Here is a 26,510-nt window from a genome sequence, read left to right on the forward strand (position 1 = left end):
GGGAGCAGGAAACAGGTCCTTTCTGCGTCCAAGATAACTCCCTGGACCCGACCCCCATTGGCGGACGCTTTAAATTATTTGCGGACCAATCACGGACTTCAACCTCTGATGCCTGAGTCAGAGACACGATCAGATTTGGCCTTGCACTGGAGTTTCAATCCACTCCCGCCAGATTTTTTCATGTCATGCCCTCTCTCCTGAGATCCAGTTAAACGTAATCTCATGGAAACAGCTATCCAACACCTACTGGACATACGAGCCATCCAACCAGTAGCCACCAAGCAACGAGGGCGAGGTTTCTATTCACATCTTTTTGTTGTTCCCAAAAGTTCGGGGGATAGAGAGCAATATTGGATCTGAAACGTCTCAACCGTTTCTTAGTATATCGCAAGTTTAAAATGCACACCCTGCAATCTATCTTACTTTGCATCAGAAAGGGTGATGTCCTCACGTCCATAGACCTGACGGAGGCGTACCTACATATTGCTATTCGGCCTCCCCACTATAAATTTCTGAGATTCTGTTATAATAACCACCATTTCGAATATGTGGCCCTTCCTTTCGGCTTAGCTTCTGCCCCCAGGACCTTCACGCAGCGCTAGCTGCTCATCTCCGTGATATCCCCGTACGACTCCAGTGTTATCTTGATGACATCTTGATTTTGTCATCTTCCGCTCATCAAGCAGTCAGAGATACTCAGAACACATTACAATCCCTACAACAAAAAAGAGTCATTTAACACCATCGACTCAGTTAACCCATCTGGGGGCAGTCATAGATACGGTGGAAGGCAAAGTTTACCTGTCACCAGATAGACTAAATAGCATTCAGCAATAAGTTAAGGAGATCAGGGGTCTTAAGAGGGTGTCCCTAGCGGAACTATCAAAATTGTTGGGCAAGATGATTTCTATTATCCCTTGGGCCCGGCTCCACACTAGATCCCTCCAATGGTTCATGCTCCCGTACCAGCGCTTCGGCCGAAGCAACTCCAAATACAAGGTCAAGGTACCATCAAAGGTCCTCATATCTCTCCTCTGGTGGACCAGACCAGTCATCAACAGAGGCTGCCTCTTCAAAGAGCCACACAGACTTACCATCACCACCGATGCCAGCCTGTTTGGATGAGGAGCGCATGTTCAATCGCTCACAACCCAAGGCCGCTGGTCCATCATAGAACAGTCGTGCAGTATAAACTGGCTGGAGCTTCGAGCAGTACACCTGGCTCTCCGCAGCTTCCTTCCACAGGTACGCAATCAGCACGTACTAATATTGACCGACAACGTAACAGCCAAAGCTCACATAAACAAACAGGAGGGCACACGGTCAAATCATCTCATGCGGGAAGCGGAACGCTTATGTCATTGGGCGGAGAGGAACCTACTTTCCATCAAAGCAGAGCACATTTCGGGCCTGTCGAATACACAGGCAGACTGGCTGAGCAGGGCCACGATCGATCAATCGGAGTGGCGCCTCCATCTGACTCTGTTTCAAGAGGTGGTCAGGACATTTGGACAGCCGGTGGTGGATCTGTTCGCTTCCTCCCTCAACGCTCAGCTCCCGAGATTTTTTCCAGGTACCCCTCGCAAGGAGCGGAGAACTTCAATTTGCTCCGCTGTCGTTGGCCCCCAGGACTTCTGTATGCATTCCCGCCACTTCCACTGCTTCCCAAGGTCATCCAGAAGCTGCTAGACAAGAGGGCGGAGCTGCTTTTAGTAGCTCCTTACTGGCCCAGACGGCCGTGGTTTGCAGACCTCCGCAGTCTATCCGTATCAACACCATGGAGAATTCCGCTAGCCAGAGTCTCGCTAACCCAGGGACCCCTTCAACATCCGGACCCTCAATGGTTGCACCTGACCGTCTGGAGGTTGAGCGGAGTCGTCTGAAGAGCAAAAAGTTTTCCAACAGAGTTATCACCACTATCCAAGCCGCCAGACGCCCCTCAATAACTTGCATTTACAATGCCACATGGTCCAGTTTCTGCAAATGGTGTACCAAGTCTCGAATTGATCCCATCTCTCCATCTGTGGCTCAAATCCTAGAGTTCTTGCAAGAGGGACTTGACAAGGGATTATCATCTAATACGTTGAAAAGACAGATGGCGGCCTTGACATCAGTTCTCACTTGTGAAGGCCTACTATCTCTTTCCCATCATCCACGCATACGGAGTTTCCTTCAAGGAGCCACAAATTTACGCCCTCCAGCGGTACACCGTTATCCCACCTGGGACCTTAACAAGGTCCTTGTCACACTCACTAAGGGCCCTTTCGAACCTTGAAATCGTCAAGTCTCCAATTTCTGACGTATAAAGTAGTTTTCCTTGTAGCATTTTCCATTCTGACCGGGTGGTCCTTCGCCCTGATCCTACGTTTATACCCAAAATTAACTCAGTTTTTCATAGGGCACAAGAGCTGATACTTCCTAATTTTTGTCCCAGACCATCCCAAGGGTCGGAACTACAATGGCATAGGTTTGATGTGAGGTGAGCATTGCGAATATATATTAACCGCACAGCGGCTTTCAGAAAAATGGAAGCCTTATTTGTGTCCTTTCAGCCCAACACTCAGGGATGCAAGGTCTCGCCTTCTACAATAGGCTGTTGGCTACAGGCCGCGATAGCGAAAATGTATCAGTCTCAATCACTGCAGGTGCCCAGGGGCATAACAGCTCATTCAACAAGGAGTGCCGCAACATCAGCAGCATGGGCCACACAGGCACCAATAACTGAAATCTGTCGAGCCGCAACCTGGACCTCTCCATCGCCATTCATTAGGCATTATAAAATAGATGTATTTGCATTCGCTGAGGCCTCCTTTGGCAGAAGAGTTCTGCAATGGGTCCACAGGGACCAAGAGGGGATTCCAGGCCAGACGGAGTCCCTCCCGTAGGACAGGCCAAGCTTTGGTATGTCCTACTACTGGATGCTCTGAACAGCTCATGGGAGAAAGGGCGTTGGTACTTACCTGACACGCCCGTTCTCTTTGAGCTGTGAAGAGCATCCAGCCCCACCCTTTTTCCGTCTGGTGGGGTCCTGTTTCAGCCAACGAATTGTTAGGGCATTGAGGACGAGGGCGTTTATTTCTCTCGTCTTCGCCAAAACTGGGGAACGCTGGGGAGGAGTCCCGTGGAGGAGGAGGAGCGTCCCACAAATTAAGCCCAGCCTAGACATGCAGAGATTGAAGCACCTCCCACTGCTGGATGCTCTTCACAGCTCAAAGAGAACGGGCGTGTCAGATAAGTACCAACACCCTTTCTCTGTTTTGTGCATTTCCAGTTGACAAATAAAGATATTTTCTGAGTAGGTAGTAGTTGGTAGGTGAAGAACATGAAATTATGCAAATTATAAGAAAGAAAGTAATTGATCAAACAACCTGATTGTAGCTGGTAGAAAACTGGTCTGGATAGAACGAGATGGTACTTTCCCAGCATTTTACTCTCTGTCCTTTAATGTTTTTTAGTTACTGGTACTTTAAATAGGAGTGAGTGAGAAATTTTATGTCAGTATAGATCTGTGGCAGAAATAAAAGCTCTCTCACACTTTCGTCGGGCTAGAAGGAGGTAAAATTTTAAAATTTTGTTGCACATTGTACATGTCTTAATTTTTAAAAGTTGGTTTTAGATTTAGTGAAGGTAGCTGTATAGACCAAGGACTGTCAAGTAGGAATTTTTTTCCTACTGAAAATTGTTCAGAATAGAGCAGAGCAGAGCAGAATAGAATGGATACATATGCATGGCAAAAAAAAAAAAAGAATCCTACAAGTTTTTAAGATGGGTGGTATAAGGAACAAAGCTATTACAGAATCTAGTAGTCCTGCTGTAGATACTTTAAAACCTCCTCCCAGAGGGGAGCAACAGAAACAGATCATGAAGTGGGTGTGTGGGGTCTCTAACAATGCTTCGAGCTATAAGCACATAGCGCTTAAGTAATATCCTGAATAACGGGAATCAAGCTTTCTATAATCGTCTCAGCTGTCCTTACCACTCTCAGTATGAGTTATCAGTATGAGTTTATCTGAGCTGTCCTTACCACTCTCAATATGAGTTTATCTGAGTTTGAATATGTTTCATATATTTTTGCAAAACTTAAATGCACTAAATCTGAGTTTAACTTTAAAAATAGAATTTTGAGGAAGGTGGTTTATGTGACTCATTTCCTAAATTTTAATAGGGAGTGTACACTGTTGTTTCCCATATGTATATCCTAACATACATCATACTTACTTGGACAAATGTGTTTCTGTATGAGTTTGAAATCTATATCAAATAAATTTATAGTATAAATTTATAGTATACCATTTATACTATAGACAAAATAAAAGAGATCAGATAAAGAATGGCTGTAATTATTATATTAGAATAGTGCTTATTTCTCTTCTTGATTCCTTAGCTTTTATTCACATAAAATATGAATATGAATGATAGCTAAGGAACTCAGTAGACTTATTTGAATAAGGAGTGAAAAAAAAAGAAAGACAAGGGGAAAGGAATGCAATCGCTATAAAACAAAAGAAATTTATATATTGACTATATAATCTTACAGCCTTAAATCAGTCATTTGCAATGTATTTCTGCTTCCAATTAATTTGTGGAGAGTAAAATATTGTTATGAGACTTAGCTGCCATTATGGCTTGGGCAAAGCATCACAGTGTTGGTACAGTTTTCATGAGACTCTTAGATATGCATGACTAGGAAGCCATTACATCACATTTATCTATTTGGATGAGGGACACATTAACAGACTTATGAATATTCATGATGTCTGGTTAATTAAGTTAATTGTTCAGCAGGAGTGCTCATACTTCGAAGGACATTTCCCTTCACAATTTCTGTCTGATACCTTATCAGTCATGCTTTGCGTAAACCATAGATACTTTTGTCTTTATTCTTGCTGTTTGGTATTCTTGGGAATGCAAATTGGTTAGCAAGTTAATAATCTTAGTGTGAAGCAGAAAAGATTGTAGATTGCATCACTTCTTGGAATATGTGTTTGGAATATGGTCTGAGAAAAAAGTACCACATTTTAAATATTTCTATGATAACTATTAATAAGTAGTTCTTAATACTGTTACCCAGAGCTATCACTAGGAAAATAGGAAATTTTAATTCTCCAAAGGAATAATAGCATAGCAATAGTATTTAGACTCATATACCACTTCATAGTGCTTTACAGCCCTCTCTAAGCAGTTTACAGAGTCAGCATATTGCCCCCAACAATCTGGGTCCTCATTTTACCCATCTCAGGATGAAAGGCTGAGTCAACCTTGAGCCTGGTGAGATTTGAACTGCCAAATTTCAGGCAGCCGGCAGTCAGCAGAAGTAGCCTGCAGTACTGCATTCTAACTGAAACTAAAGAGCTGAGCCATGGCAGTTTTTAACTTTCAGTTACCTGTCAAGCCTTTACTTTCAGGTTCCTGTAAAAACTTACAACTGTAAAGATTTTATTTATTTATAATATACTTATATATTTTCAATACCAAATAAAAGTAAATCAAGAGAATAGTCATTGCAATGATAAATAAAACTGATGCACTACTAAAACTCTTGTTCTGTAACCTTTAACTGGGTGAAATATATCTTTGCAAAACTTAAATGACTAAATCTGAGTTTAACTGTAAAACTAGAATTTTGATGGAGGTTTTTTATATGACCCACCTTCTAAATTTTAATAGAGAGTATTCAAATGGGCTAACTTACAGAAGGCATCCATGATTCCCAAAAGAATGAAATTTGAGAAATTGTGGCTGCTTTAGTGCTACTGGGCTGCTACTACTTCAGCTCAACTGGGCTGTTGCTGCGGTCATGTGATGCTCATTTTGAATGTCCCACCATTCTTGCAATCCCTCACTCTCTCCCCCAACCAGCAGCAGCCACCTACCTGCCAATTGGGAAGGTAAGAGGAGGAATACAAAAGGAGGGAGGGATCCCAAGTACCTTCTCAGCCCATTTCACCTCTCTGCATGCCCCCTCAACTTGTGCCATCCCATGCCCCCTCCTTAGACTGGGTGGCACCTTTCACATATCTCTGCAAGCTCCCCACACCCTTCTTGACCTGCGTTGGCCCATGTACACCCTACCCTATGGCACCCCTTGCATACATATCCTTCTTGAACCATGTGGTACCTCTCATGTATCTTCATGTACCATTTCTGATGCACACTTCCTTAATCCCTCCCCTACATGGCACTTACTTGCTACTGGCCTTGGACTTGTAGTTTCCTTTTGGCTTTCCCACTGGTTTGTTCCTTACAAGCTTTTCACAAGTAAACAAATGGGGTAGCCGACAGGAATGATGAGGAAGGTGGGGAGGGAGGGAGGGAAGAAGGAAGGATTTCCAATGCTCCCTGTCAGCTTTCTATAAGGAAACTCAATGGGGAAGTCGGCAGGAAGGCGGAAGTCCCTTAACTCCAATTGCTTTTTTGGCCACCTACGATCATTTTGTTTCTCTGTTAGGTACGTTAGGCAATGTCTCCTAAAAGATAACTCAATAGGACAAGGAATATTTAGTAATGTAGAATTCTCAATCTTTGCTTAGAGAAGAAAATATATGAAATAATTAATTAGAGTTTGAATCAGAAGTACAAATACTTTGTTAATACATTACAGTAAGGTGTTATTTACTTAATTGGTGAACAATAGCTGGCTCACATAGTGCAATATGTCAGACTAATAAATAGGCCAAAATTGCTTAAATTGGGAATTCAGGGGTCTTGACAACATAGTTTACTGAATCCAAAACTCAAATAGAAACTATTTCAGTACAATTACCCTGACTTTATTAAGCACTCTTATTTGTATACTAAGCAAAATCATTATTCTATTTAGTGTTATTAAGAGGCTAGACTCTTGGAACAGAAAACAAATCCTACTAAGCAGTTATTTAAAAATCAGGAAGACCAAATCTATTGTATTTTTTTGGTTTAGTTAGTGCCGAAATGGAATAACAGATTTTAATAGTGTCACCTGCAAAATCAAGATATAAATGAAGAATGAATTCATATGGTCAATAAATTTAATCTGATAGTTGAGTTTACAACTTTGCCAATGTTGAAAACGTATGTTTATACAGAAGCAAGCCATAGTTTATTAAACCTTTCTTTACTCTAATCTGGAGATATTTCTACATTTGTAAATTTTGTTTAACAATTCTTCATGCTGATTCAGAGAATTCATCATGAATATTCTCCTACACAGAAGTTTCACTTTGCTTTAATTTTTTTTTTTATTCTCTCTTTAATATATTTATAGGTTCCACCAATATTTTGGCACATACTCTGAATGGAATCCAACATATACAAACAGCAATATTGCATATAATATTGGGTAAGTATTGCACATCTGAAATTTTAGACAGGAATAAAATAATAAATATCCATCCTTTTTATACATGAAATAAACAGGATTATATCCAACGTTTGTCAAAAATTATGATTCAGATCTTCTGTAGGATGGAACAGGCTTTCTGGAATTCATTTTTATTTATATTGTGTGCTTTTAATTTATTGCAATGTGACAGTTGTATTGGGTGCTGTTTTTGTTGACTGAATATGTGTCTCATTTAAGTGCCATGTGTGCTGTGGTAGTGCCTTGAAGGATCAGGAGGCACACTCCTCTTGATTTATACAAACACAGGAATGCACTCTGTGTCTTGTACAAAATGGTGTTCTAGGATTTTGATCCTCCTGCTCCTGTGCAATTAACATACAATAGAGTTAGGAAATGAGTTCACTTATAAAATGTACATATACATATATGTACATATACATATATGTGTATGTGTGTTTGTATTAATGCTACAATATTAGGGCATCTAAAGTCAGTGGATATGTGCACCTTCAGTAGCCCTTTCAAGCTACTTCGCTTTGGATTCTCTTCTATGTTTGGCTTTGGATCAAGGACTCTAGCCTTGGCTGAAAAGCATCGCTGGATTCCACCAAATCAGCGTAAAAATTTTGCTGTAATCAAGACCCTAGCAAACCTCAGGTAAGCTGAATTTGAAATCATTGTAATATTAATGTAGGAATATTTTAAAGTGAGTAATTATGCTATGCAAATTAGATTATTTGCATTCTAGTTTTAGCATTTCCCCAATATCTTAAATGACAATTTTACTCTGTGGTGAAGAGAAAGCAGCAGACTTTTTATGAGAAAACCAGACCACCGGAGCACGAGTGCCTGCAGATTTAGTGTCTGCTAAGCATAAGGCCGCTCTGAAGAAAATGGGGAGGGGGGGAGGGTTGGAGAAGGAGAAGGTTGAGGGAGATGGCAGATGCCAGAAGATGACAAAGAGAAGCCTACAGAGAAAGCACCTGCTGGATTATCGGGCCTCCATAAACAAACTCCCCCACCCTTCTGTGCTTCCTGGCTGGGACTCAGCCCACCACCCAGGCAGAGGGAAGAAGGCTGGTTCCTCATGCTGGAAAGCCTTACTTAGAAAGAAAGAAGAGACCAGAGGCTGTTCCAATAATGGCACTGCTGGTGTGAGAGCAGGTGAACAATCCTCAAACTGCTGCTGTCAGATCCGCTTAGTTTCTTGGTTAGATATTTTATTTTGACCGTTACTATGAGCAGTTGGTTTGCACTGATGAGGTTGGATCTCTTTATGTTTTCAAAGAATTGGGAAGAATAAACATCACTACATTCTCTATATCTTGGAGAGTTTGTTACTCACTAGTCAGTTCTTTTCCTCTCTGTCTACGAGGGTCTCTGCCACACTGGTTAACTGCTAATGTTAAGGAGTAATTCTATACCCTTCTGTCTGTTCATGCCCATCACATTCTTCCTTTTTCAGTAAGTGGGATTATGTAGAGTGAGAAGTAGTGAGCTAAAGAAATTAAAGGCAGGAGTTAAGAAAAGAAAGGAATTCTAACTAAATGTAGTTTACAGTACTATTTACTACACTGCTCAAAAAAATAAAGGGAACACAAAAATAAGACATCCTAGATCTGAATGAATGAAATATTCTTATTAGATATTTTGTTCATTACATAGTTGAATGTGCTGACAACAAATCACAGAAAAATTATCAATGGAAATCAAATTTAGCAACCCATGGAAGTCTGGATTTGGAGTTACACTCAAAATTAAAGTGGAAAAAAACACTACAGATGATCCAACTTTGATGTAATGTCCTTAAAACAAGTCAAAATGAGGCTCAGTAGTGTGTGTGGCCTCCATGTGCTTGTATGACCTCCCTACAATGCCTGGGCATGCTCCTGATGAAATGGCGGGTGGTCTCCCGAGGGATCTCCTCCCATACCTGGACTAAAGCATCCCCCAACTCCTGGACAGTCTGTGGTGCAACGTGACGTTGGTGAATGGAGCGAGACATGATGTCCCAGATGTGCTCAATTGGATTCAGGTCTGGGGAACGGGCAGGCCAGTCCATAGCATCAATGCCTTCGTCTTGCAGGAACTGCTGACACACTCCAGCCACATGAGGCCTAGCATTGTCGTGCATTAGGAGGAACCCAGGGCCAACCGCACCGGCATATGGTTTCACAAGGAGTCTGAGGATCTCATCTCGGTACCTAATGGCAGTCAGGCTACCTCTGGCAAGCACATGGAGGGCTGTGCGGCCCCCTAAAGAAATGCCACCCCACACCATTACTGACCCACTGCCAAACCGGTCATGCTGGAGGATGTTGCAGGCAGCAGAACGTTCTCCATGGAGTCTCCAGACCCTGTGATGTCTGCCACATGTGCTCAGTGTGAACCTGCTTTCATCTGTGAAGAGCACAGGGCGCCAGTGGCAAATTTGCCAATCTTGGTGTTCTCTGGCAAATGCCAAACGTCCTGCACGGTGTTGGACTGTAAGCACAACCCCCACCTGTGGACGTCGACCTCTCATAGCACCATCATGGAGTCTGTTTCTGACCGTTTGAGCAGCCACATGCACATTTGTGGCCCACTGGAGGTCATTTTGCAGGGCTCTGGCAGTGCTCCTCCTGTCCCTCCTTGCACAAAGGCGGAGGTAGCGGTCCTGATGCTGGACTGTTGCCCTCCTATGGCCTCCTCCACGTTTCCTGATGTACTGGCCTGTCTCCTGGTAGCGCCTCCATGCTCTGGACACTATGCTGACAGACACAGCAAGCCTTCTTGCCACAGCTCGCATTGATGTGCCATCCTGGATGAGCTGCACTACCTGAGCCACTTGTGTGGGTTGTAGACTCCGTCTCATGCTACCACTAGAGTGAAAGCACCGCCAGCATTCAAAAGTGACTAAACCATCAGCCAGAAAGCATAGGAGCTGAGAAGGGGTCTGTGGTCACCACCTGCAGAACTACTCCTTTATTGGGGGTGTCTTGCCTATGCTTTCCACCTGTTGTCTATTCCATTTGCACAACAGCATGTGAAATTGATTGTCAATCAGTGTTGCTACCTAAGTGGACAATTTAATTTCATAGAAGTGTGATTGACTTGGAGTTACATTGTGTTGTTTAAGTGTCCCCTTTATTTTTTTGAGCAGTGTAAAAAGGAAATGTGAATGTGTTTCACATTCAAGCAGATGTTCTGCTGAACTGTAATGAAAAATTCTTTTTCTTTTAATAAGTTTTATTGATTTTTTGAAGACAAACAAAACATAGGACATCAAAGTACAAAACCTCCTTTCTAAAAATTACTTATAAGTTTTAACAAGGCAAATAAAACATTATTTTTTAAGGCATAGTTCCACATTATCACATTTCCATTTAAGCACATATATATCTTTTCCAAATTTCTCATTATTTCTCCCTTCACTTTTATTCAATTATATTTCTTTCTATCAAGGTTTTATTAATTCTTAATCAAACATAAACACACAAAATACAAAACATAAAACAAGACATAAAAAGATAAAACCTCCTTAATTATCATTTATAGGTGTCTTTTCCAAATTTCTCTCCCTTTAGTTTTATTCCTCCAAGGTTTTATTAATTCACAATCAAACATAGCTAACCAAAACACAAAACATAAAACATAAAACTTCTTTTGAAAAGTGGCTTAGCCCCGGGTTACATCTTTTTTTACAGACCTAAATCAAATTCATGCTCACCTTATATACCATTCATATCTTATTAACCATTCTATATTTTCTATATAATTTCTCCCTTCTTTTCACTCTCTTAATTATATTTTATTTATTTCATCTTATTTCAAAATCATTATGCTTGTATCTTTTGTCCGTTCTTTTCCAATCATCTATTTATCTCTTCTCTTTAACAATTTTTTTCCCCTGTAATCACTTTTAAAGTGTGATGCCTTTCTATCTTTCCCCTAAAGTAACACTTAAAATAGTACATAATTTCCATCCTGATTCTGCTTAGTACATTCTACATGTTGCATTTTGAAATAAAAGAATAATAAACTTATAATATAGTTGTATATAATTTCCATTCTAGTTCTAATTCTAATTAATACATTATTTTAAAATAAGAAAATGAAACAATAAATTTATAATAACATTAAGACAATAACAAATTAAACTATAACTAAGCATTAATCATTTTACACATTCTCTTTAATATTTTATTAAATATTGAGATCTATCATTATTAAACATGTTAATATTTTAATATTTTAATATTTATTTAATATTTTATTAAATCTTATAATATTCCAATACACTATTTCAAATGCAAATACTACAATACTATCTTATGTACTCTTGCAGAATCTTTATTTAATTATACACTTTCCTTTGTCTCTAAAAAAAAATCTGCTTCTCCAGTCTGGTCTTTTTGCCCCCCCCCCCCTCTCCTAACCTCCACCTTTTTAGCTTCCCCTCTCTGTTGTAATTCTCTTTTCAATTGCTTTCTAACATTGTACCTTTTTTTCACCTTATTTTTCTTTTTCTTGGTTGTTTTATTAAATCTTAAATTCTCATTTTTCCTTCCTCTCTTCCTATTTTCTTTCTTAATCAAACTTTTTTGTCCATTAAAAATGGCTTCTTCCTTTTCTTCTTCTTCTTCTCCTTCTCCTTCTTCCTCAAGTATTTGCTGGTACGTAGAAACCGCCATTTCTAAAAAGTGGAAGACAGCTCCCAAAGAATCCTTGCCATTTTGTTCTCTTTCTTTTAATTTTTCATATTCCATTTTTAGTTCATCCACAGATGGTGCCATTGTAAATTTTTTAAAAACGACCCAGATGTTTTTAATCTTAAAGTATTTTCCAAAAGTCAAAGTTATCAAACACTCCAAACAGACAGAAATTATTTCCTCTTCTTCTCTTTGCAATTTTTCCTCCTGGGGCAAAATCCCAAATATATTTTAAAGCCGTATTACAATTAGTTGCTGGTCTTATAATCTTCAAGGCATCTCTTCCAACAAATTTTTAAAGATTTTTTTTGGTCCTCTCCTTCCCACTTATAACAAAGAGCTTGTTTTTACCTTAAAGAAGCAGGTTTTTCTGTGCTCATTTACTTTCTCCGTAAGGAAGGGGAGTGAACTTTCCTTCAGCACTTTCGCCACTGTAACAATCTTTTGTAACAAATGTATCAATCCAAAAGTCAAGTTTCCAGGGTGTTTTAAAAGTAACTTAATGTCCCGGTTCAGCCAAGAAAACTTCTCCTTCTGGTTCTTCCTCCTGCACAGTCTTATCCGGTTGAAGATTCCTTTGTGGCTGCCATTTCTGACAGCCGCTCCACCGCCTCAGGAAAAAGGAGTCTAGCCGGCTGGGGAAGGGGGGTGCGATATCCCCAGACCCCTGCCCGGATCTCCTCTGTCTTCCGCTGCCCCTTCGGGGTAGCGACAACCCCCAAATCCAGTTGGATCGGGGGTACCTCAGCGGCGAGCGCAGCAGGGACCCGCAGAGAAGCGGATTCCTGCCGCCGCCGAAGCCTTGCAACCGGAAGTTCCTGCAATGAAAAATTCTTTTACAGATTACAAAGGCTAGAATTTTGAAATTACCCTTCTATAAAGGCAAAATTTGCATGATCTGTTCTCCTGTTTCCTGAATTTAATTGGCCTGTCAGTCCTGTCTTTTCAGGGCTGACTTAATCTTTTTTTCCTCCTTAGGGACCAAGCCTTGAAATTATTTCTCTACCTGAATTCTAATCTGATTTCGTTTCTCTTTTTTGCTCTTCTTTTGCATAGTCATCTTTCAGGGCCATAGCCCTGCTACCTAAGTGGACAGTTTGATTTCACAGAAGTGTGATTGACTTGGAGTTACATTGTGTTGTTTAAATGTTCCCTTTATTTTTTTGAGCAGTGTATATCACTCCATACTTTTCTGTTTCTGCAGCCTATCCTTCCTTCCCCCACTTTCAGAAAATGGTTGCCTTTTCTTCAATCCCTTTAAAGGATCTTGTCAACTCCTATTTAATGATTTTTCTTTCACCATGTACACTTTTCAAATGCCTATTTGCACCATGATTTTTTTTTGTTCTGCCACGACTATTTTCTTTTACTTCTTTAGAACAAAGTAGGCAGAAGCACATTTTTATATAAAGTCAGTCAGAATTCTTTTAAATACTTTCTCAGGGACACTTAGCAAACAATTATCCCATACTTTCCCCCCCTGAAAACTCTTGCTCTCTTTCCTGTTGTATGAAAAACATTAATGTCTTATAATTGTCTTTTGGAAGTTATTCTCTTACTTGTTTAATTTTTCATCCAGAGCCTCTTTCACATCTTTATTCTACCAAGCATTCTTTTTCATATTTCTGTTCAGTAGGACATAGTTTAGTCTACTCCATGCAATTTCAAGGTCTTCTTTCCTTACATTCATTTTTCATTCATTCTGTTGAGGATTTAGTCTGTCTGTCTCTGAATACGTTATTCAAACAGGATTCATACTCTCTGTTCCTGCAGTTATTTTAGTACGAACTCTGTAATATACTGTTCAATATTCAACCTTGATATACATTTTTTTGTATATTTCTGTTCTGTATATTTATGTTTTGTATATTTCTGTTCTGTCCATAGACCAGAAGATTGTGAAATATCATTCCTCCCATTGAAGCATCTACAGCAAGATTCACAAGAAAATGATAGGTAAGTAAACTAGTCAGAGGTTGATGAATGCAAAACTTCATTTTGTCCATAATATTAATTCTGATTAATTTAACTATGAGGGTTCATATCATTTAACTGTTGCTAATGTTCGTTAGATTGCATTCTGCATTCAATGTTTTCCTATAAGGGTCAATTTAATATACCTGAAGAAAATATTAGGGAGTTATGTTTCATTTAGATTTTGCTGTGCTGTAAAGTAGTTTATCATTAGTATATTTTGTCCTAAAACATGAATAAAAAAATAATCATGTTTACTTCAGCAATGAAGTGTACTCTCAAATTATGTGATTAATACAGGATTTAAAGCTTTTCTTTCATAAAGACATTTTTGTTTTCTTCAATTCAGTGTTAGATGTTTATTTTCACAACATGACAAGCAAGCTGTGTTTTATTTATTTATTTATTTTGTCATCCTTTAGTGATTTTTAATTTATTATTATTTTTTAGAAGGAAGGAAGGGAGACTTAAACCAGGTAAGTCTGCAAGTTTAATCACTCATCAAATGTAATTAAGGTTACTTGAAATTAATACACAATATGTTATATTTAGACCGCACAGATGAGTGGCAGAGAATCCAGGGTCACTTCCTGAACGTGAGCATTATGGCAATCCCTTGTCTCTGTTCAGTGGCACCAAGAGGTTTGGCACCTAATACCAGGTCAGTAAGGATTTGTGGAATTAAACTAATGTCCTTAACACCTTTTTTCAGAAGCTTGGCTTTCTCAGATTGCACGCAATCTAGAACTTCAGGGTTGGGAGAGCACGATGAAATTGAACAATGGTTGATTCTGCATCTTTGGGAATTGTAATCAATTTTTGTTCAGGCAGATATGCGGTCATCCATCTAGAATAATCATTGGATAATTATGATGATTAAATTATCTTAGAAGTTTGACTTAAGTGGCAGTCACAAATAATAATCTCCTTTGGGCTTTGTTAATGGGGAAATCTAGATCTTTGGTTTTTGTTGAGGTAATTCCCCGTTAGGAGAATGAGCGCACACAGGGAGACGTAGTGAGAGTGGTGAAGAATAACACACACAGCACACAGCTACACTGTATAGTAAAATGTAGGTTTTTACTTCCAGTAAAACGGTTAAGCAAAGTTCAACAAAACAGTCCAAGTCATTCACGGTTAAAGCAGTCAGTTTTCAGTCCAGGGATAATCCAATAACAAAGTTCAATATCAAAAACAGTTCAGTAACAGACTTACATCAACGATCAGCAACAGTCAATAGGAGGAATGGCAACACTCTCAGCAACAACAGAACAGAACAACCCAGGTTTCTGGCTCCATCTTATGGCCGTTTGAGGAACCACACCCAATTACCATTTTAGCATTCCCTTAAAGAGACAGTATTAAAATGTCTATCCTGGTTTATATATTTTCCAACCCAAATGTTAGGTGACTTACATTCCTAACAGTTTTCACTGATTAAATTCAGTTATTGTAAAAGCTAAATATAAGTGCTAAAGAGAAAATCTGCATGCATAAGGAAAAACAAAACGAACTGTCAATGAAAGACTAGAAATTTCATTCCAAGCTTGTTATTTTTAGATCTTTGACATTTGCCAAACGTACTAGTTCAGCTGCTAGATTACTGTGACTCTTGTTAATTTTATGATTCACCAATACCTCAGCAGGTAGGGAGAATCTGTGGCCCTCTGGACTTCACTAAGTATAGCTTTTAGGAACTCCAAATGTCATAATCATAAGGGAAGAAGACTCAAAATCATGAAAACTAATTGAAACCTTCAAAAAATGAAATAAATAGAAGCCTTTTAATGTTTCCACTTTGGAGTTGCAAACCTTAGAGTTGTGTAACTTTGGGTTGTCTAAAAATTGCACCAGCCTTTGAATGTTATGAATGGGGATAACTGGGCAAAGGAAATTGGGATTACACAAAAAGGTTTAAAAATAGGTGAGGGAATATATTTCAATTAATTGTGTACTGAAATATTTTTATTTTATTTATTTATTGAATTTATATGATGCCCATCTCTCAGTTTGAAGAAAATATACCAGTTATGCTTATATAGTTATCTACAGCTCCTCACATCTTTCTGATTCCCTCATAAAAGTATATGGGTAATATTACTACTAATAATTATAAATATTCCATACATTCTGTACACTAACTGGTATTGTTTTGGCTGCAAAATCTGAAAGAATAGGTTCAATTAATACCCTGACAGACAATTTGTGATATCTAAGACCACTCAAAAATTGATAAAATGTGTAATATCAAGATTTCCCACAAATTATAGTTCCTTCTGAATAAATCAGTTTCACACATTTCATTACGATTCTTACTTTTGACAGATGGTATGTGCATTATTTGTGTGTACATATTTATAAAATAATTTGTGTGCATGTATTTATGTATACATACAAATAACGTCACTCGTAATTTGTAACCGTCTGGATTTTTAAAAAAATTTCCTAAATATATCATCAACACATTTTCTAAATACATTATCAAACATTTCATCTGGTTTTTAATTATTTTCTTGTGAAATAAATTTTCATATTTTTTCAGAATAAAAAATTGAATGGGAAATAAAAAACAACTAATGTGAAATTGTACTATATATTTTTAACAATACAAATAACTATCCTTACACTGAACCAATTTGGTGTAGTAGTTAAGGTATCAAATTAGAAACTGGATGACTATGAGTTTTAGTCTCATCTTAGGCACAAAGCCCTAAGAAAGAGGCAATGGTAAATCAATTCTGAAAAATCTTGCCTAGAAACCGCAAGGCAGTCTCTGAGAATTGAACACGATTGAACAGATGGAGAAAAAATCTTACTGTTTCTACAAAATTAAAAAAAATTAAGACCAGACACACTTCTACTTGCATTTTAATTCTTACCAGTCACTGGCTATTGTTCCAATATGCCAATTGTCCAGATAAAAGCTACATCTACAAATATTATCATATACAGATTATATGCGGTTATTTTCTGGAAACATTAAGGTTGATGATATTACACATTGAATATTATTTTACTTTTAAAGGCAGAGATGAATTACTTGGGTTATTAAGATAGATTCCTGATTATACTATATCATCTTCTGATTAATTCATTGTTAATTGCATTATTTAATTCGTGCTTAACTGTATCATTTCTAGATTGGATGATGGAAGCATAGCTCTTATAACTGTAAGGAATACTTCCCGGCAAGAATTCATTAAACATTTGAAAAGATATGCTAGTCTGAAAAACCAGGTAAAGGTAACCGTTACTCTTGCATTTGCAAACTGACATTATTTTATTCAAATTTTCTTAGCAGCTGCATTCATCAAAAGTCAGAGAACAAACGATAATGTAATAAAACGATTACATTATCAAACCATTACAAAGATTTAAGGTGGAAGTAAATTCATGATATAAGAGTTTAATGCTTTTCTAAAGAGACTTAAACTTCCTGTCAGAATACATTAGCCTACCTTTTTCTGATTTTGAAAATCACCAGACTAAGGCCGATTAGCCTATTTCTCTCCATCTGTTGCAGTTTTATTATAAATGGTTCTTATATACAGGAGGTACTACAGTACAAATCTGCTAAACTGATTTTTTTAAAAATCCCAAATGCTATATTTAACTATAGACGGTGCTGTATTTGGGGCAAGAGAAGGCTTGTTACTTTTTGTAGATAGTTTTTTATTTTTATTTTCACTTGCACACATTCACAGTTAGTCAAGTCCTAGTGTATAGCTCTTCCTTGAATATGGAAGTGACTAGATAACCATTTTATTTCCTTCCATAGTTTTTTATTTTGATATCTGAACCAAATACAATACTTCAGGTTATCATTCTCACAACAAATTGAAACAGAAGCCTTGATTTGTTCTTGGCTTCTGATTATTGAATTGTTTTATGTAGATAGCTATATCGATGAAAACAAGTTTGAGCTTCCATATTTTTGAAGTTGCTGCTAGTGATAGGAAGAACCAAAAGAGAGACTCTCAGAGATTATGATTTACTACAATCATGTAAACATGTTCCAGATAATTGATACAAAATGTGATAGCAAACACTTCTACCCAGCATTTATTCAACACAGTATATTTGGTTTGGATTTCAGGGGGAGGTGGGAAGAATCTGAACCTATTTTCACAATGGGATGTATCACAGTAGTTGGTTAATAAGTACCAAGGATCATCCCTTTACAGTTTGGGAAATATAGATTAGGATTTATGGGTGTTCAGCATGGTTCACAATAATGACACAATACTATAAGCCTGGTATCCAAGGATGAACTAAGGGTGGTCCAATGCAGAATTAAGCATATACATGTTTTCCTAAGATGTCTTTGGGTGAAATACCATTTAAGTTTTATTTCTTGATTTTACCAATGCTGCAGAATGGTGGCAATCAACAGAAAAAAAACAAATCACATAGCAAAATGTAGAATAATTTTTTAACATTAAAACTTCGTTTTGCAAATTCCATTTCAAAGCCCATTCAGATTTTCTGTAAGAATGCTAAAATGTTCAGAGATATATTCTTTTGTCTTCTAGCATTAGTTTTCCATTCTGTAATGGAAGCAGACATATGACAAACCTTTGCAGATACCAAATTTTTCAACTGTTGTGTTAATGCTTTGTATTTTAGTTCAGCTTTCCTTTTATTGATACTTACATTGTTGAAGAAGTAAAAGTCTGTCCAAGAATTGGAATGAAACATATCCCTGCAGATAATCTAAATTGTATAGGTTCTGAAGAAAATACTTATCCCTGGAACATAGATGGAGATTTAGTGGAATGGGCAACAGAAGTTCATATCCGGTAGGATTACATTTTGTCATGTTTGAACAAGAAGTGTTGGTAATTCCTTTTAGCTTAGCATAAGTTTTGTATGGTAAATTTCCACATTCTACACTGGATAATGAGAAAATTCACATTGAGCCAGTGTTTGGTTCTAATTTCTTGCAGAAGGATATTTTCCCTAAGAAGATCTAGGAGTAATGACAAAGTTGGAGTCTTTAAGTGGCTTGTCCCTCTAAAGTTTCTCAATAATATATTTTTATGTCCACTGATATATGATGGCCTACTTCTCTTCTTGGACCATAGCCAAATCTTACATTTGACTCAAAGACCATCCTGTAAAAAACAGAATCATGCCTATCTCCATCTGACATTTATGTCATATTTGCATATAAGCAGATCCATCCAAATGCAACCTGTAATCTATAGACTTGAATTTTAGAGTTTATGGTTTTTATTGTCTGATACCAGCATATCCACCTGCAAAGTGTACAAGATTAGGCAAGACATTCCGGCATGCCAATCCTTTATGATACACATATTGAAAATGTCAGTTTAGAACTTAATGTCAGGTAACAAATATCTCAGTGCTATTTTCCAATCAATAAGTTTTTTAAATCAAACATTATGTGTTTATGTATATCCTTGCTGGTTGGAAATATATCTGAAGGTAAGTCCATTTAGACTTTATGTATACAGGTAGTCCTTGACTTACGACTGCAATTTAGCCTAACATTTATGTTGCGAAGTGAAACATTTGTTAAGTGAATTTTGCCTCATTTTATGACCTTTCTTGTCATAGTTAAGTGAATCACTGCAGCCGTTAAGTTAGAAACACAGTGGTTAAGTGAATCTGGCTTCTCCACTGACTTTGCTTGTCAGAAGGTTGCAAAAGATCCCATGACCTCAGGACACAGCAATGGTCATAAGTATGAACCAGTTGCCAAGCAGCTGAATTTGGATGTTGCAAAGGTTGTAACTCTGAAAAACAGTCATAAGTCACTTTTTTCAGTGCTGTTGTAACTTCAAATGGTCACTGAATGAACTGTTGTAAGTCGAGGACCACCTGTACTTGCTGCATTCTGTTTAAAGCCTGTCAAAAAGTTGAGAAATGCGGCTGAAACTAATTTGAGTTACAACTTAAAATAAAAACACATAAAATAACTATCAAATTCTCTGCAACTCAGCAATACATCCATGCTTTGGTGCCATCAGTTCCATTTTCCTCAACTTATTTGTTATACAAATAAATTACACACAAATATTTCCCCAAATTGGACTCCCATTTGTGTGAAGAAGACTATAGTGGAAAGTATTTTTCTTCTATTTTTTTCTATACATCTACGGTATTTCCCCCCCCAAAACATATGAACAAAAAGTACACGTTCATATAAAGCAGTAATGAGATAAATTTTTTTCTGTGTTTCTTGCATTTTCAGGTTACATCCTCAGTTGATTAATCTGTATGGAGGAAATGTTGTTATTTTGGATAATCTGAAAGAATCCTGCAGTTGTATTTAGAAATGATCTATGAAAAAAAGGTTACCTTTCCATCCCAATCATATTTATATGACAAAAATTGCATAAAGAATATGGAAGCTCGGATTATTCAAGTTAATAATATGCAAGATTCAACTCAGAACGAAGTTCAGAGTCATGAGGAAATACCCACTTTCTTATTGGGACAAATGCTATCACTTTCACCTTCAGGTTGGATTGAGGCATATTTTGTGATTCCTGTTTTGGGTTTTGTATGCAAATCACACACAAATTTTCAGGAATGTTAAATAATTAGGGGAGATTGCCTGTCCAATTTTAGACAAATAATGTAGACTTTGGGGAAGTCAGTTCTTTCAGTTTTAAAATTATTGTGGGTTCGAGTCTGTAACTTGTTTTTGGTATTTATTCCTAACCATTTTTCAGACAGCTAGGTCAAAGTGATGGAAGGAGGAAAAAATTCACTGACTGCCCCCAAGTGGATGGTGTCCTCTGCACAGGGAATGATCTGACTTAAAACATCATGCCCATACTATACCAGGGCTTTTCAAACTATTTCATGGAAATCTAGCAATCCGAAAGAATGTGATGTACCGTAGTTCCACGAGAAACTAAAGCATTGCTGCCCAAATTGGTTGTGTTTTTTTCCCCTTTGGGTAATTACCCATAAACCCATTACTCAATCACATCAGGGACGTTTAAATAAATTAAAAGGATTTAACCTACATTGGGTAAAAAAAACCCTTTATGATAAGCAGTTTTGAGGCAATGAAGGGAAGTTTGGAAAGCATTGTACTGAAGGCAAAACAAAAATTCAGTTGAACACAGCCAGTTTTCTATCACTGAGTTTTGCCTCTTGATCAGTTCTAGATTGGGTTCAGGTCTTCTGATAGTTGATTATAACAAATGGATCTATTCCATTAAACTGGGCAGTCACCTGACCCTTTTAGAACATCTTAAAGGATTCCTTTCTAATTCACAAATTAAAGAATGTTTGAGGTGAGTTAATAATATATTACCCTTTTTAAAATTGAAATAGATCTGCATACTACTAACCAAGAATATTTTTCAGTTTGTTCTTTAAAGCAAATACTAAAATACTTAGCTATAAATTGAAATGATTTTATATGAGAAAATAAAAGTTGGCATATCAACTAGACATGTCAACATAGTTTCAATGGTTAATAATTTGGTAGATTTTGGCTGGTTTTTGAAATAGAAATCAGTGTGTTTGTACATTGTGATCTTATATTAAGCCTCTGTTCCTTATCTAATTCATTCGTAAATAAAATCCAGCAAAAGCACATTCTTTGCATTGTTTCGTTTTGTAAAAAGTACATTATTTGGAAGATGACCATATCCTGGAAACATGAGATGTCTTCACTGCATGTTATTTCTCTCTCTCTGTTGTAGTAACTATTAAAATACATACTCTATCTGTGTGCATTACTCTGGGCTACAAAGTCTATTCCCTGCTTGCTGTGTGGTTAGAATTGTCTTCTGTTCAATTGTGCCCAGTTCTTGGACTCTTTCTGGACTGTTTTCTTGGCAAGTTTTTTCAGAAGAGGGTTGTCATTGTCTCCTTCCTAGGGCTGAAAGTGACTGTCCCAAGGTCACCCAGCTGGCTTTGTGTCTAAGGCAGGGCTAGAACCACTACATCAAACTGGCTTTCTGACTAACACATAGAGAATTATTAACATCACTGGGGATGTGCAGTACCTTTGAAAGAGGGGTTCCATAATAAATGGGACTGTATTCAATGCACTCTTTAGTGATTAACTCAGCTGCCTCTTTTTCATCCAGCTGCTCCCAGTTGTCTCTGCATAAACATCCATTTCATGCAAAAGAAAAGTAATATGGGATCAGTTTCTGAAAGACTTGCCTGCTTTAATAATTTCAAGAAAAGGGTTTCATACCTGGTTCCATTCACAGGGAAGACTTTCACAGGTTTATTACAGCCCTAGTATTTTATTTAAAATAAACATAAATAACAACATAAATGACTTAGATGAAGGAAGGGAAGGGAACTCATCAAATTTGCACTAAGCTTGCAGGAATACTCAAACAATCTAGGAGACAAGCGCAGGTTCCAAAAAGATCTTGACAGACTTGAACAATAGGCTCTATCCAACAAAATGAAATTTAATATGGAGAACAGCAAGGTTTTGCATTTAGGCCAGAAAAACCAAAGGTACAAGTACAGATTAGGTGAAACCTTGGCTCAAAAACAGTAACTGAGTGGGACCTTGGAATCCTAGTGGATGACTTATAGCCAAATAGCCAAAAAAGCTAATATAATTGTTGGTTGTATAAACAGAGGCATAGAATCAAAATCACATGAAGTATTAGTATCACTTTATAAAACCTTAGTAAGGCCACACCTGGAATATTGCATCCAGTTTTGGTCACATTATCAAAAAAGATGTTGAGACTTTGGAAAAAGTACAGAGAAGAGCAACTAGGATGATTAAAGGTCTGGAGACCAAAACATGAAGAATGGTTGCAGGATTTGGGTATGGATAATCTAGAGAAAAGACAGACTAGGAAGGACATGATAGCAGTATTCCAATATTTGAGGAGCTGCCGCAAAGAAGAATGGGTCAACTTATTTTCCAAAGCACCAGCGGACAGGACAAGAAGCAATGGAAATTATAATGGAGAGAAGCAACCTAAAACTCACAAACTTCCTAATGGTGAGAGCAATTAACCAGTTGAACAGCTTGCCTTCAGAAGTTGTAGGTGCTTCATCACTGGAGGTTTTTAAGAGACTGGACAGCCACCTATCTGAAATGGTATAAAGTCTCTTGATCGATCAGGGGATTGGACTAAAAGACCTCAAAGATACCTTCCAGCCCTATCCTGAAATTAAATCATTTATTCAATTTGTATAGCTACCCATCTCATTGTCTGCATGGCAAACAATGATTAAAACACTATTGAAATGAAATACAAACAGAAACCGAGAGATGATATAATCTGTCAGTGTCAACATTACCATACTTGGGATATGAGGCCCAGGCTCATTGCTAGATCTTCAAGGCCTTCCAGAAGGCCAGCAAGATTGGGGGCATCCTAATCTCAGGAGGGGGAGTGTTCCAGAGGACAGGTGCTATGGCAAAAAAGGCACATCTCATGGTGACATTCCTTGGCTGACAGGACCCAGAACATACCCATCCTGTTGGATCAGATTGGGCAGAAACAATCGGAGAAGACAGTCCTTCAGTTAAATCTCATGAAGGGCTTTAAAGGTGACAACCAGCACCTTGAATTGCACACAGAAGCATACTAGCAACCATTGCAGTCCCTGAAGCAATGGTGTCATATGTGCCAAATAGCCAACATCATTTACAAACTGTGTTTCTGCATTTTGTATCAGCTGAAGTTCCTCAAGGAGACCTGGAGCACACTGCAGTAGTTCCAGTAGGACTTAATCCCTTTTAAGATGGGAAAAACCATACAAACATTTATTTATGTCTAATGCAGAGGTTTGCAGCCTCTATATGAAAGATTGGTAAGCAAATTACAGTGATAAATTTACATTGTTAACATACAGGGTGTAAGAAAGATTGTCAGAAAATAAGCTGTTCATTTTTAAACAAAAGTGTTCATTTTAAAATAAGTCTTCTTAGGCTTTCCAAAGAGTTAAATGACACATTGTAAATACCAGCCTTCATAAGTAAATGATATAGGGAAAGTCTAATTGCTAATATTTTTGATGTTTGTAAATATTCACTTTAAAAATACTGATGTCACAAAAATTGTACATTTAGGGATGAATTCAAATATCTGCAATTCTTTGACAGCTTCATGTTTCATTTTATTTAATATTTTATTACTTGGTGATTGATCCTTTTTACAGTGTAGGGTTATACAGTGATAAAACATCTTTTTTTAAAAAAATCAGAGTCTTTAATGCTTTAATGCAGGGCTGTCAAATTCCGGCCCATGGGCTGGATGTGTCATGCACTGGCCATGCCCATGCCTGGTTTAATGAAGGGGGGGAAAGTCCCAATACGTCACATGACACTGCCGTGACAACTGATACCATAGGTACAACTGATATCATAGACTGTTTTGTTCACTTAATAATCACCTTGGGGTTAAAGTGCAGTACTTTACCATCTCCTTAAGTCTTATGCTAAACATTCTGAACCTGTATAATGTGTGCAAGAAAGTACATTTGTCTAAAAATTAGGCAAAGATTCTATTTCTTCAAAATACAAAAATAAATAAAATGATTGCATAAGAAGAAGTGGTAACTGCCATTTCCCTGATTTTGCACAATGGGAGGACTTCTTCAACCCAGCCAGGTAGAACCCTCAAAACATGGCTGAGAGTTGCACAACAAAAATCTCATAGACCTTGAGCCCAAAACTCTATTCTATCATTTGGTTTTTCAGTTCAAGATACATAGGAAGAGCTCACAAACCAAGTTAATTTCTTCCTCTCCACTGACCTGACACCCTCATTCTCTGCCAAGGAAGCCTTTTCTCTTAGTAGGGTCCCTACTAATAGTGTGTGCTAATATTCCAGGATTAGTTGCATAGTAAGTCTGAACAAATACAATGGTGAGGACATCCAAAATCGTATGTTGTTCACCTTCCATTAAAAAATTGCCTCTCTTCTTTCATTGAAAAGATCCTACATATAGCCATAGTTGTTCTTGAAATGTATTTTGAATATTAGTAGCTCGAGTTGGTAATTAGGCTGTTGGTTTGAATTCCAAGCTTGGCAATTTGGTTGCAAATGGTTTGTCACAATTTGAGGAGACATCGTCAGTGCATTTTTAACTGGACGTTCCCAGTATTTCCAGAGCAAGGTGGAGAAAGTAGAATAAAAATTGTCAGCAGCCACTAAATTTGCAAATCTAAAAAAAAAACCAATGTCACTGGTTTCACTTTAGGAGCTAGAAGGAGGCAGCACAGGTCTACATTGTGTGGAGACTAAAACTGGTCTAATTTAGCATCCTCGTGACACTGCAATGTTTTGGGAAGCAAGGTTATACATTCGCGATTCAAGTATGATTAGTACAATGCTCCTTCTCAAGTCCTTTTTAAAAAGCAAGGAGAAATTCCTAGTGTTTCCTTGTGCTTGCATTTTGAGTTTTTCTTTCCTTTTGATTAGAAGTCTTGAATATGTTTATCCTTCAGTTTTCTATGATTTGTGCTTTTGGAAGCCCGTTTTGATGGCTATTCCTTTCACATATGATATGGGGGCTTAAGACTTCACAGGCCTTGTAGCAGATAGTTCTTAACTTCTACCAAACGTCCTACTCTAAGGTATTATTGTGAATATGTTTAAAAAACTCCAAACTTTCACTTCCATTTCTTTCCTCAGGAAAACGTTTGTATTTTCTTTTGAAGAATCCCACCTGGAATAGAGTTCCAAAAATAATTACAAAGTTTGCAATTTCAAAGCATTAATATGTATGCATATTTTAGAAAAAGAACATTACCCATTGCTTTAATATACCAAAGTTCAGCTATACTCAAAATACACCCCAAAGTTTAAACATCCTGAATAAAACTTATTTTTTTACATAAAAAAAACCAGACACATTTCATCCAGCAGGAGGATCCCATGAACCAAGTAAAAAGCATTCTCCGTCTAATGTTTAAATCTGTATCATTTCCCAAATTGCAAAGTGTTTAAAATGAAACCAGAGCTCTTTATTTGGGAAGTCAGGCAACCTAAAACCTCTTGAGTTATATCTGATTACCAATTTTTCCCATAAATTCCAAAGCCTCATTTCTCCCTCCCCATGTCATCTGTCCAAATTGCTATTGGAATTCTCTACTCATTTTATGCTGTCAATAACCCCAAATCACATTAAAGTGTAACAAGCTACATAAAAACCCGAATGCCAATTAGAAATCATAGCAAAAGCTGTGTGTTCTAGAGAACACTGCAGATTTCTGTTAGTGTTTAGAAAAGTAATTTTTTTCCCTTTTGGATGGATATCTAGCCAACCCATTAAAATGCACCAGTGTGTAGATTAATGCTGAAATACATACCTTCCATAAAAATAATACAAGAAGCAAAAGCAAAGTAATTCCAAATAGGGAACCTATTGCAATAAGCAGAACGCTGACACTATGTTTTGTCTTCTGGTTATGACGTCCCTCCAAAATGACCTGTAGAAAGTAAAACACACAGTTACTGCAGGTAGAAACACGTATTTGGAATAGGAGGACTTCGTTTCACTTCTCACAGAAGTACAGTTTGATTTTGAGCTGGGACTTGTTTACC

At 37.6% G+C, this 26,510-nt stretch overlaps 2 protein-coding genes across 4 annotated transcripts in view; one reads left to right on the top strand and one right to left on the bottom strand.

Moving 5' to 3' along the window:
• CERKL (CERK like autophagy regulator) overlaps nucleotides 1-21,565 on the top strand; it is a 47,263-nt gene extending 25,698 nt beyond the window's left edge. Inside the window, 8 exon segments of the mRNA XM_026668045.2 lie at nucleotides 7,244-7,318; nucleotides 7,801-7,978; nucleotides 13,900-13,968; nucleotides 14,437-14,462; nucleotides 14,539-14,647; nucleotides 17,127-17,223; nucleotides 18,613-18,785; nucleotides 20,204-21,565. Coding sequence (XP_026523830.2) covers nucleotides 7,244-7,318; nucleotides 7,801-7,978; nucleotides 13,900-13,968; nucleotides 14,437-14,462; nucleotides 14,539-14,647; nucleotides 17,127-17,223; nucleotides 18,613-18,785; nucleotides 20,204-20,285 — 809 coding nt within the window. The 3' untranslated portion in view covers nucleotides 20,286-21,565.
• A 644-nt stretch (nucleotides 21,566-22,209) lies between these two features.
• The window catches only part of ITGA4 (integrin subunit alpha 4), a 52,724-nt gene continuing 48,423 nt past the window's right edge, over nucleotides 22,210-26,510 (bottom strand). For all 3 annotated transcript variants that reach the window (XM_087949641.1, XM_026668046.2, XM_087949642.1), the window contains 2 exons: nucleotides 26,276-26,395; nucleotides 22,210-25,632 (listed from right to left, as the gene is read on the bottom strand). In XM_087949641.1, the coding sequence (XP_087805767.1) occupies nucleotides 25,531-25,632; nucleotides 26,276-26,395 (222 nt within the window). In that variant the 3' untranslated portion in view covers nucleotides 22,210-25,530. The remainder of the gene's footprint in view (nucleotides 25,633-26,275; nucleotides 26,396-26,510) is intronic.

This window comes from Notechis scutatus, chromosome 1 (assembly GCF_049901735.1).
Source record: "Notechis scutatus isolate UNSWTSFEM ecotype Mainland chromosome 1, rNotScu1.2, whole genome shotgun sequence".
Taxonomy (NCBI): Eukaryota; Metazoa; Chordata; class Lepidosauria; order Squamata; family Elapidae; genus Notechis; species Notechis scutatus.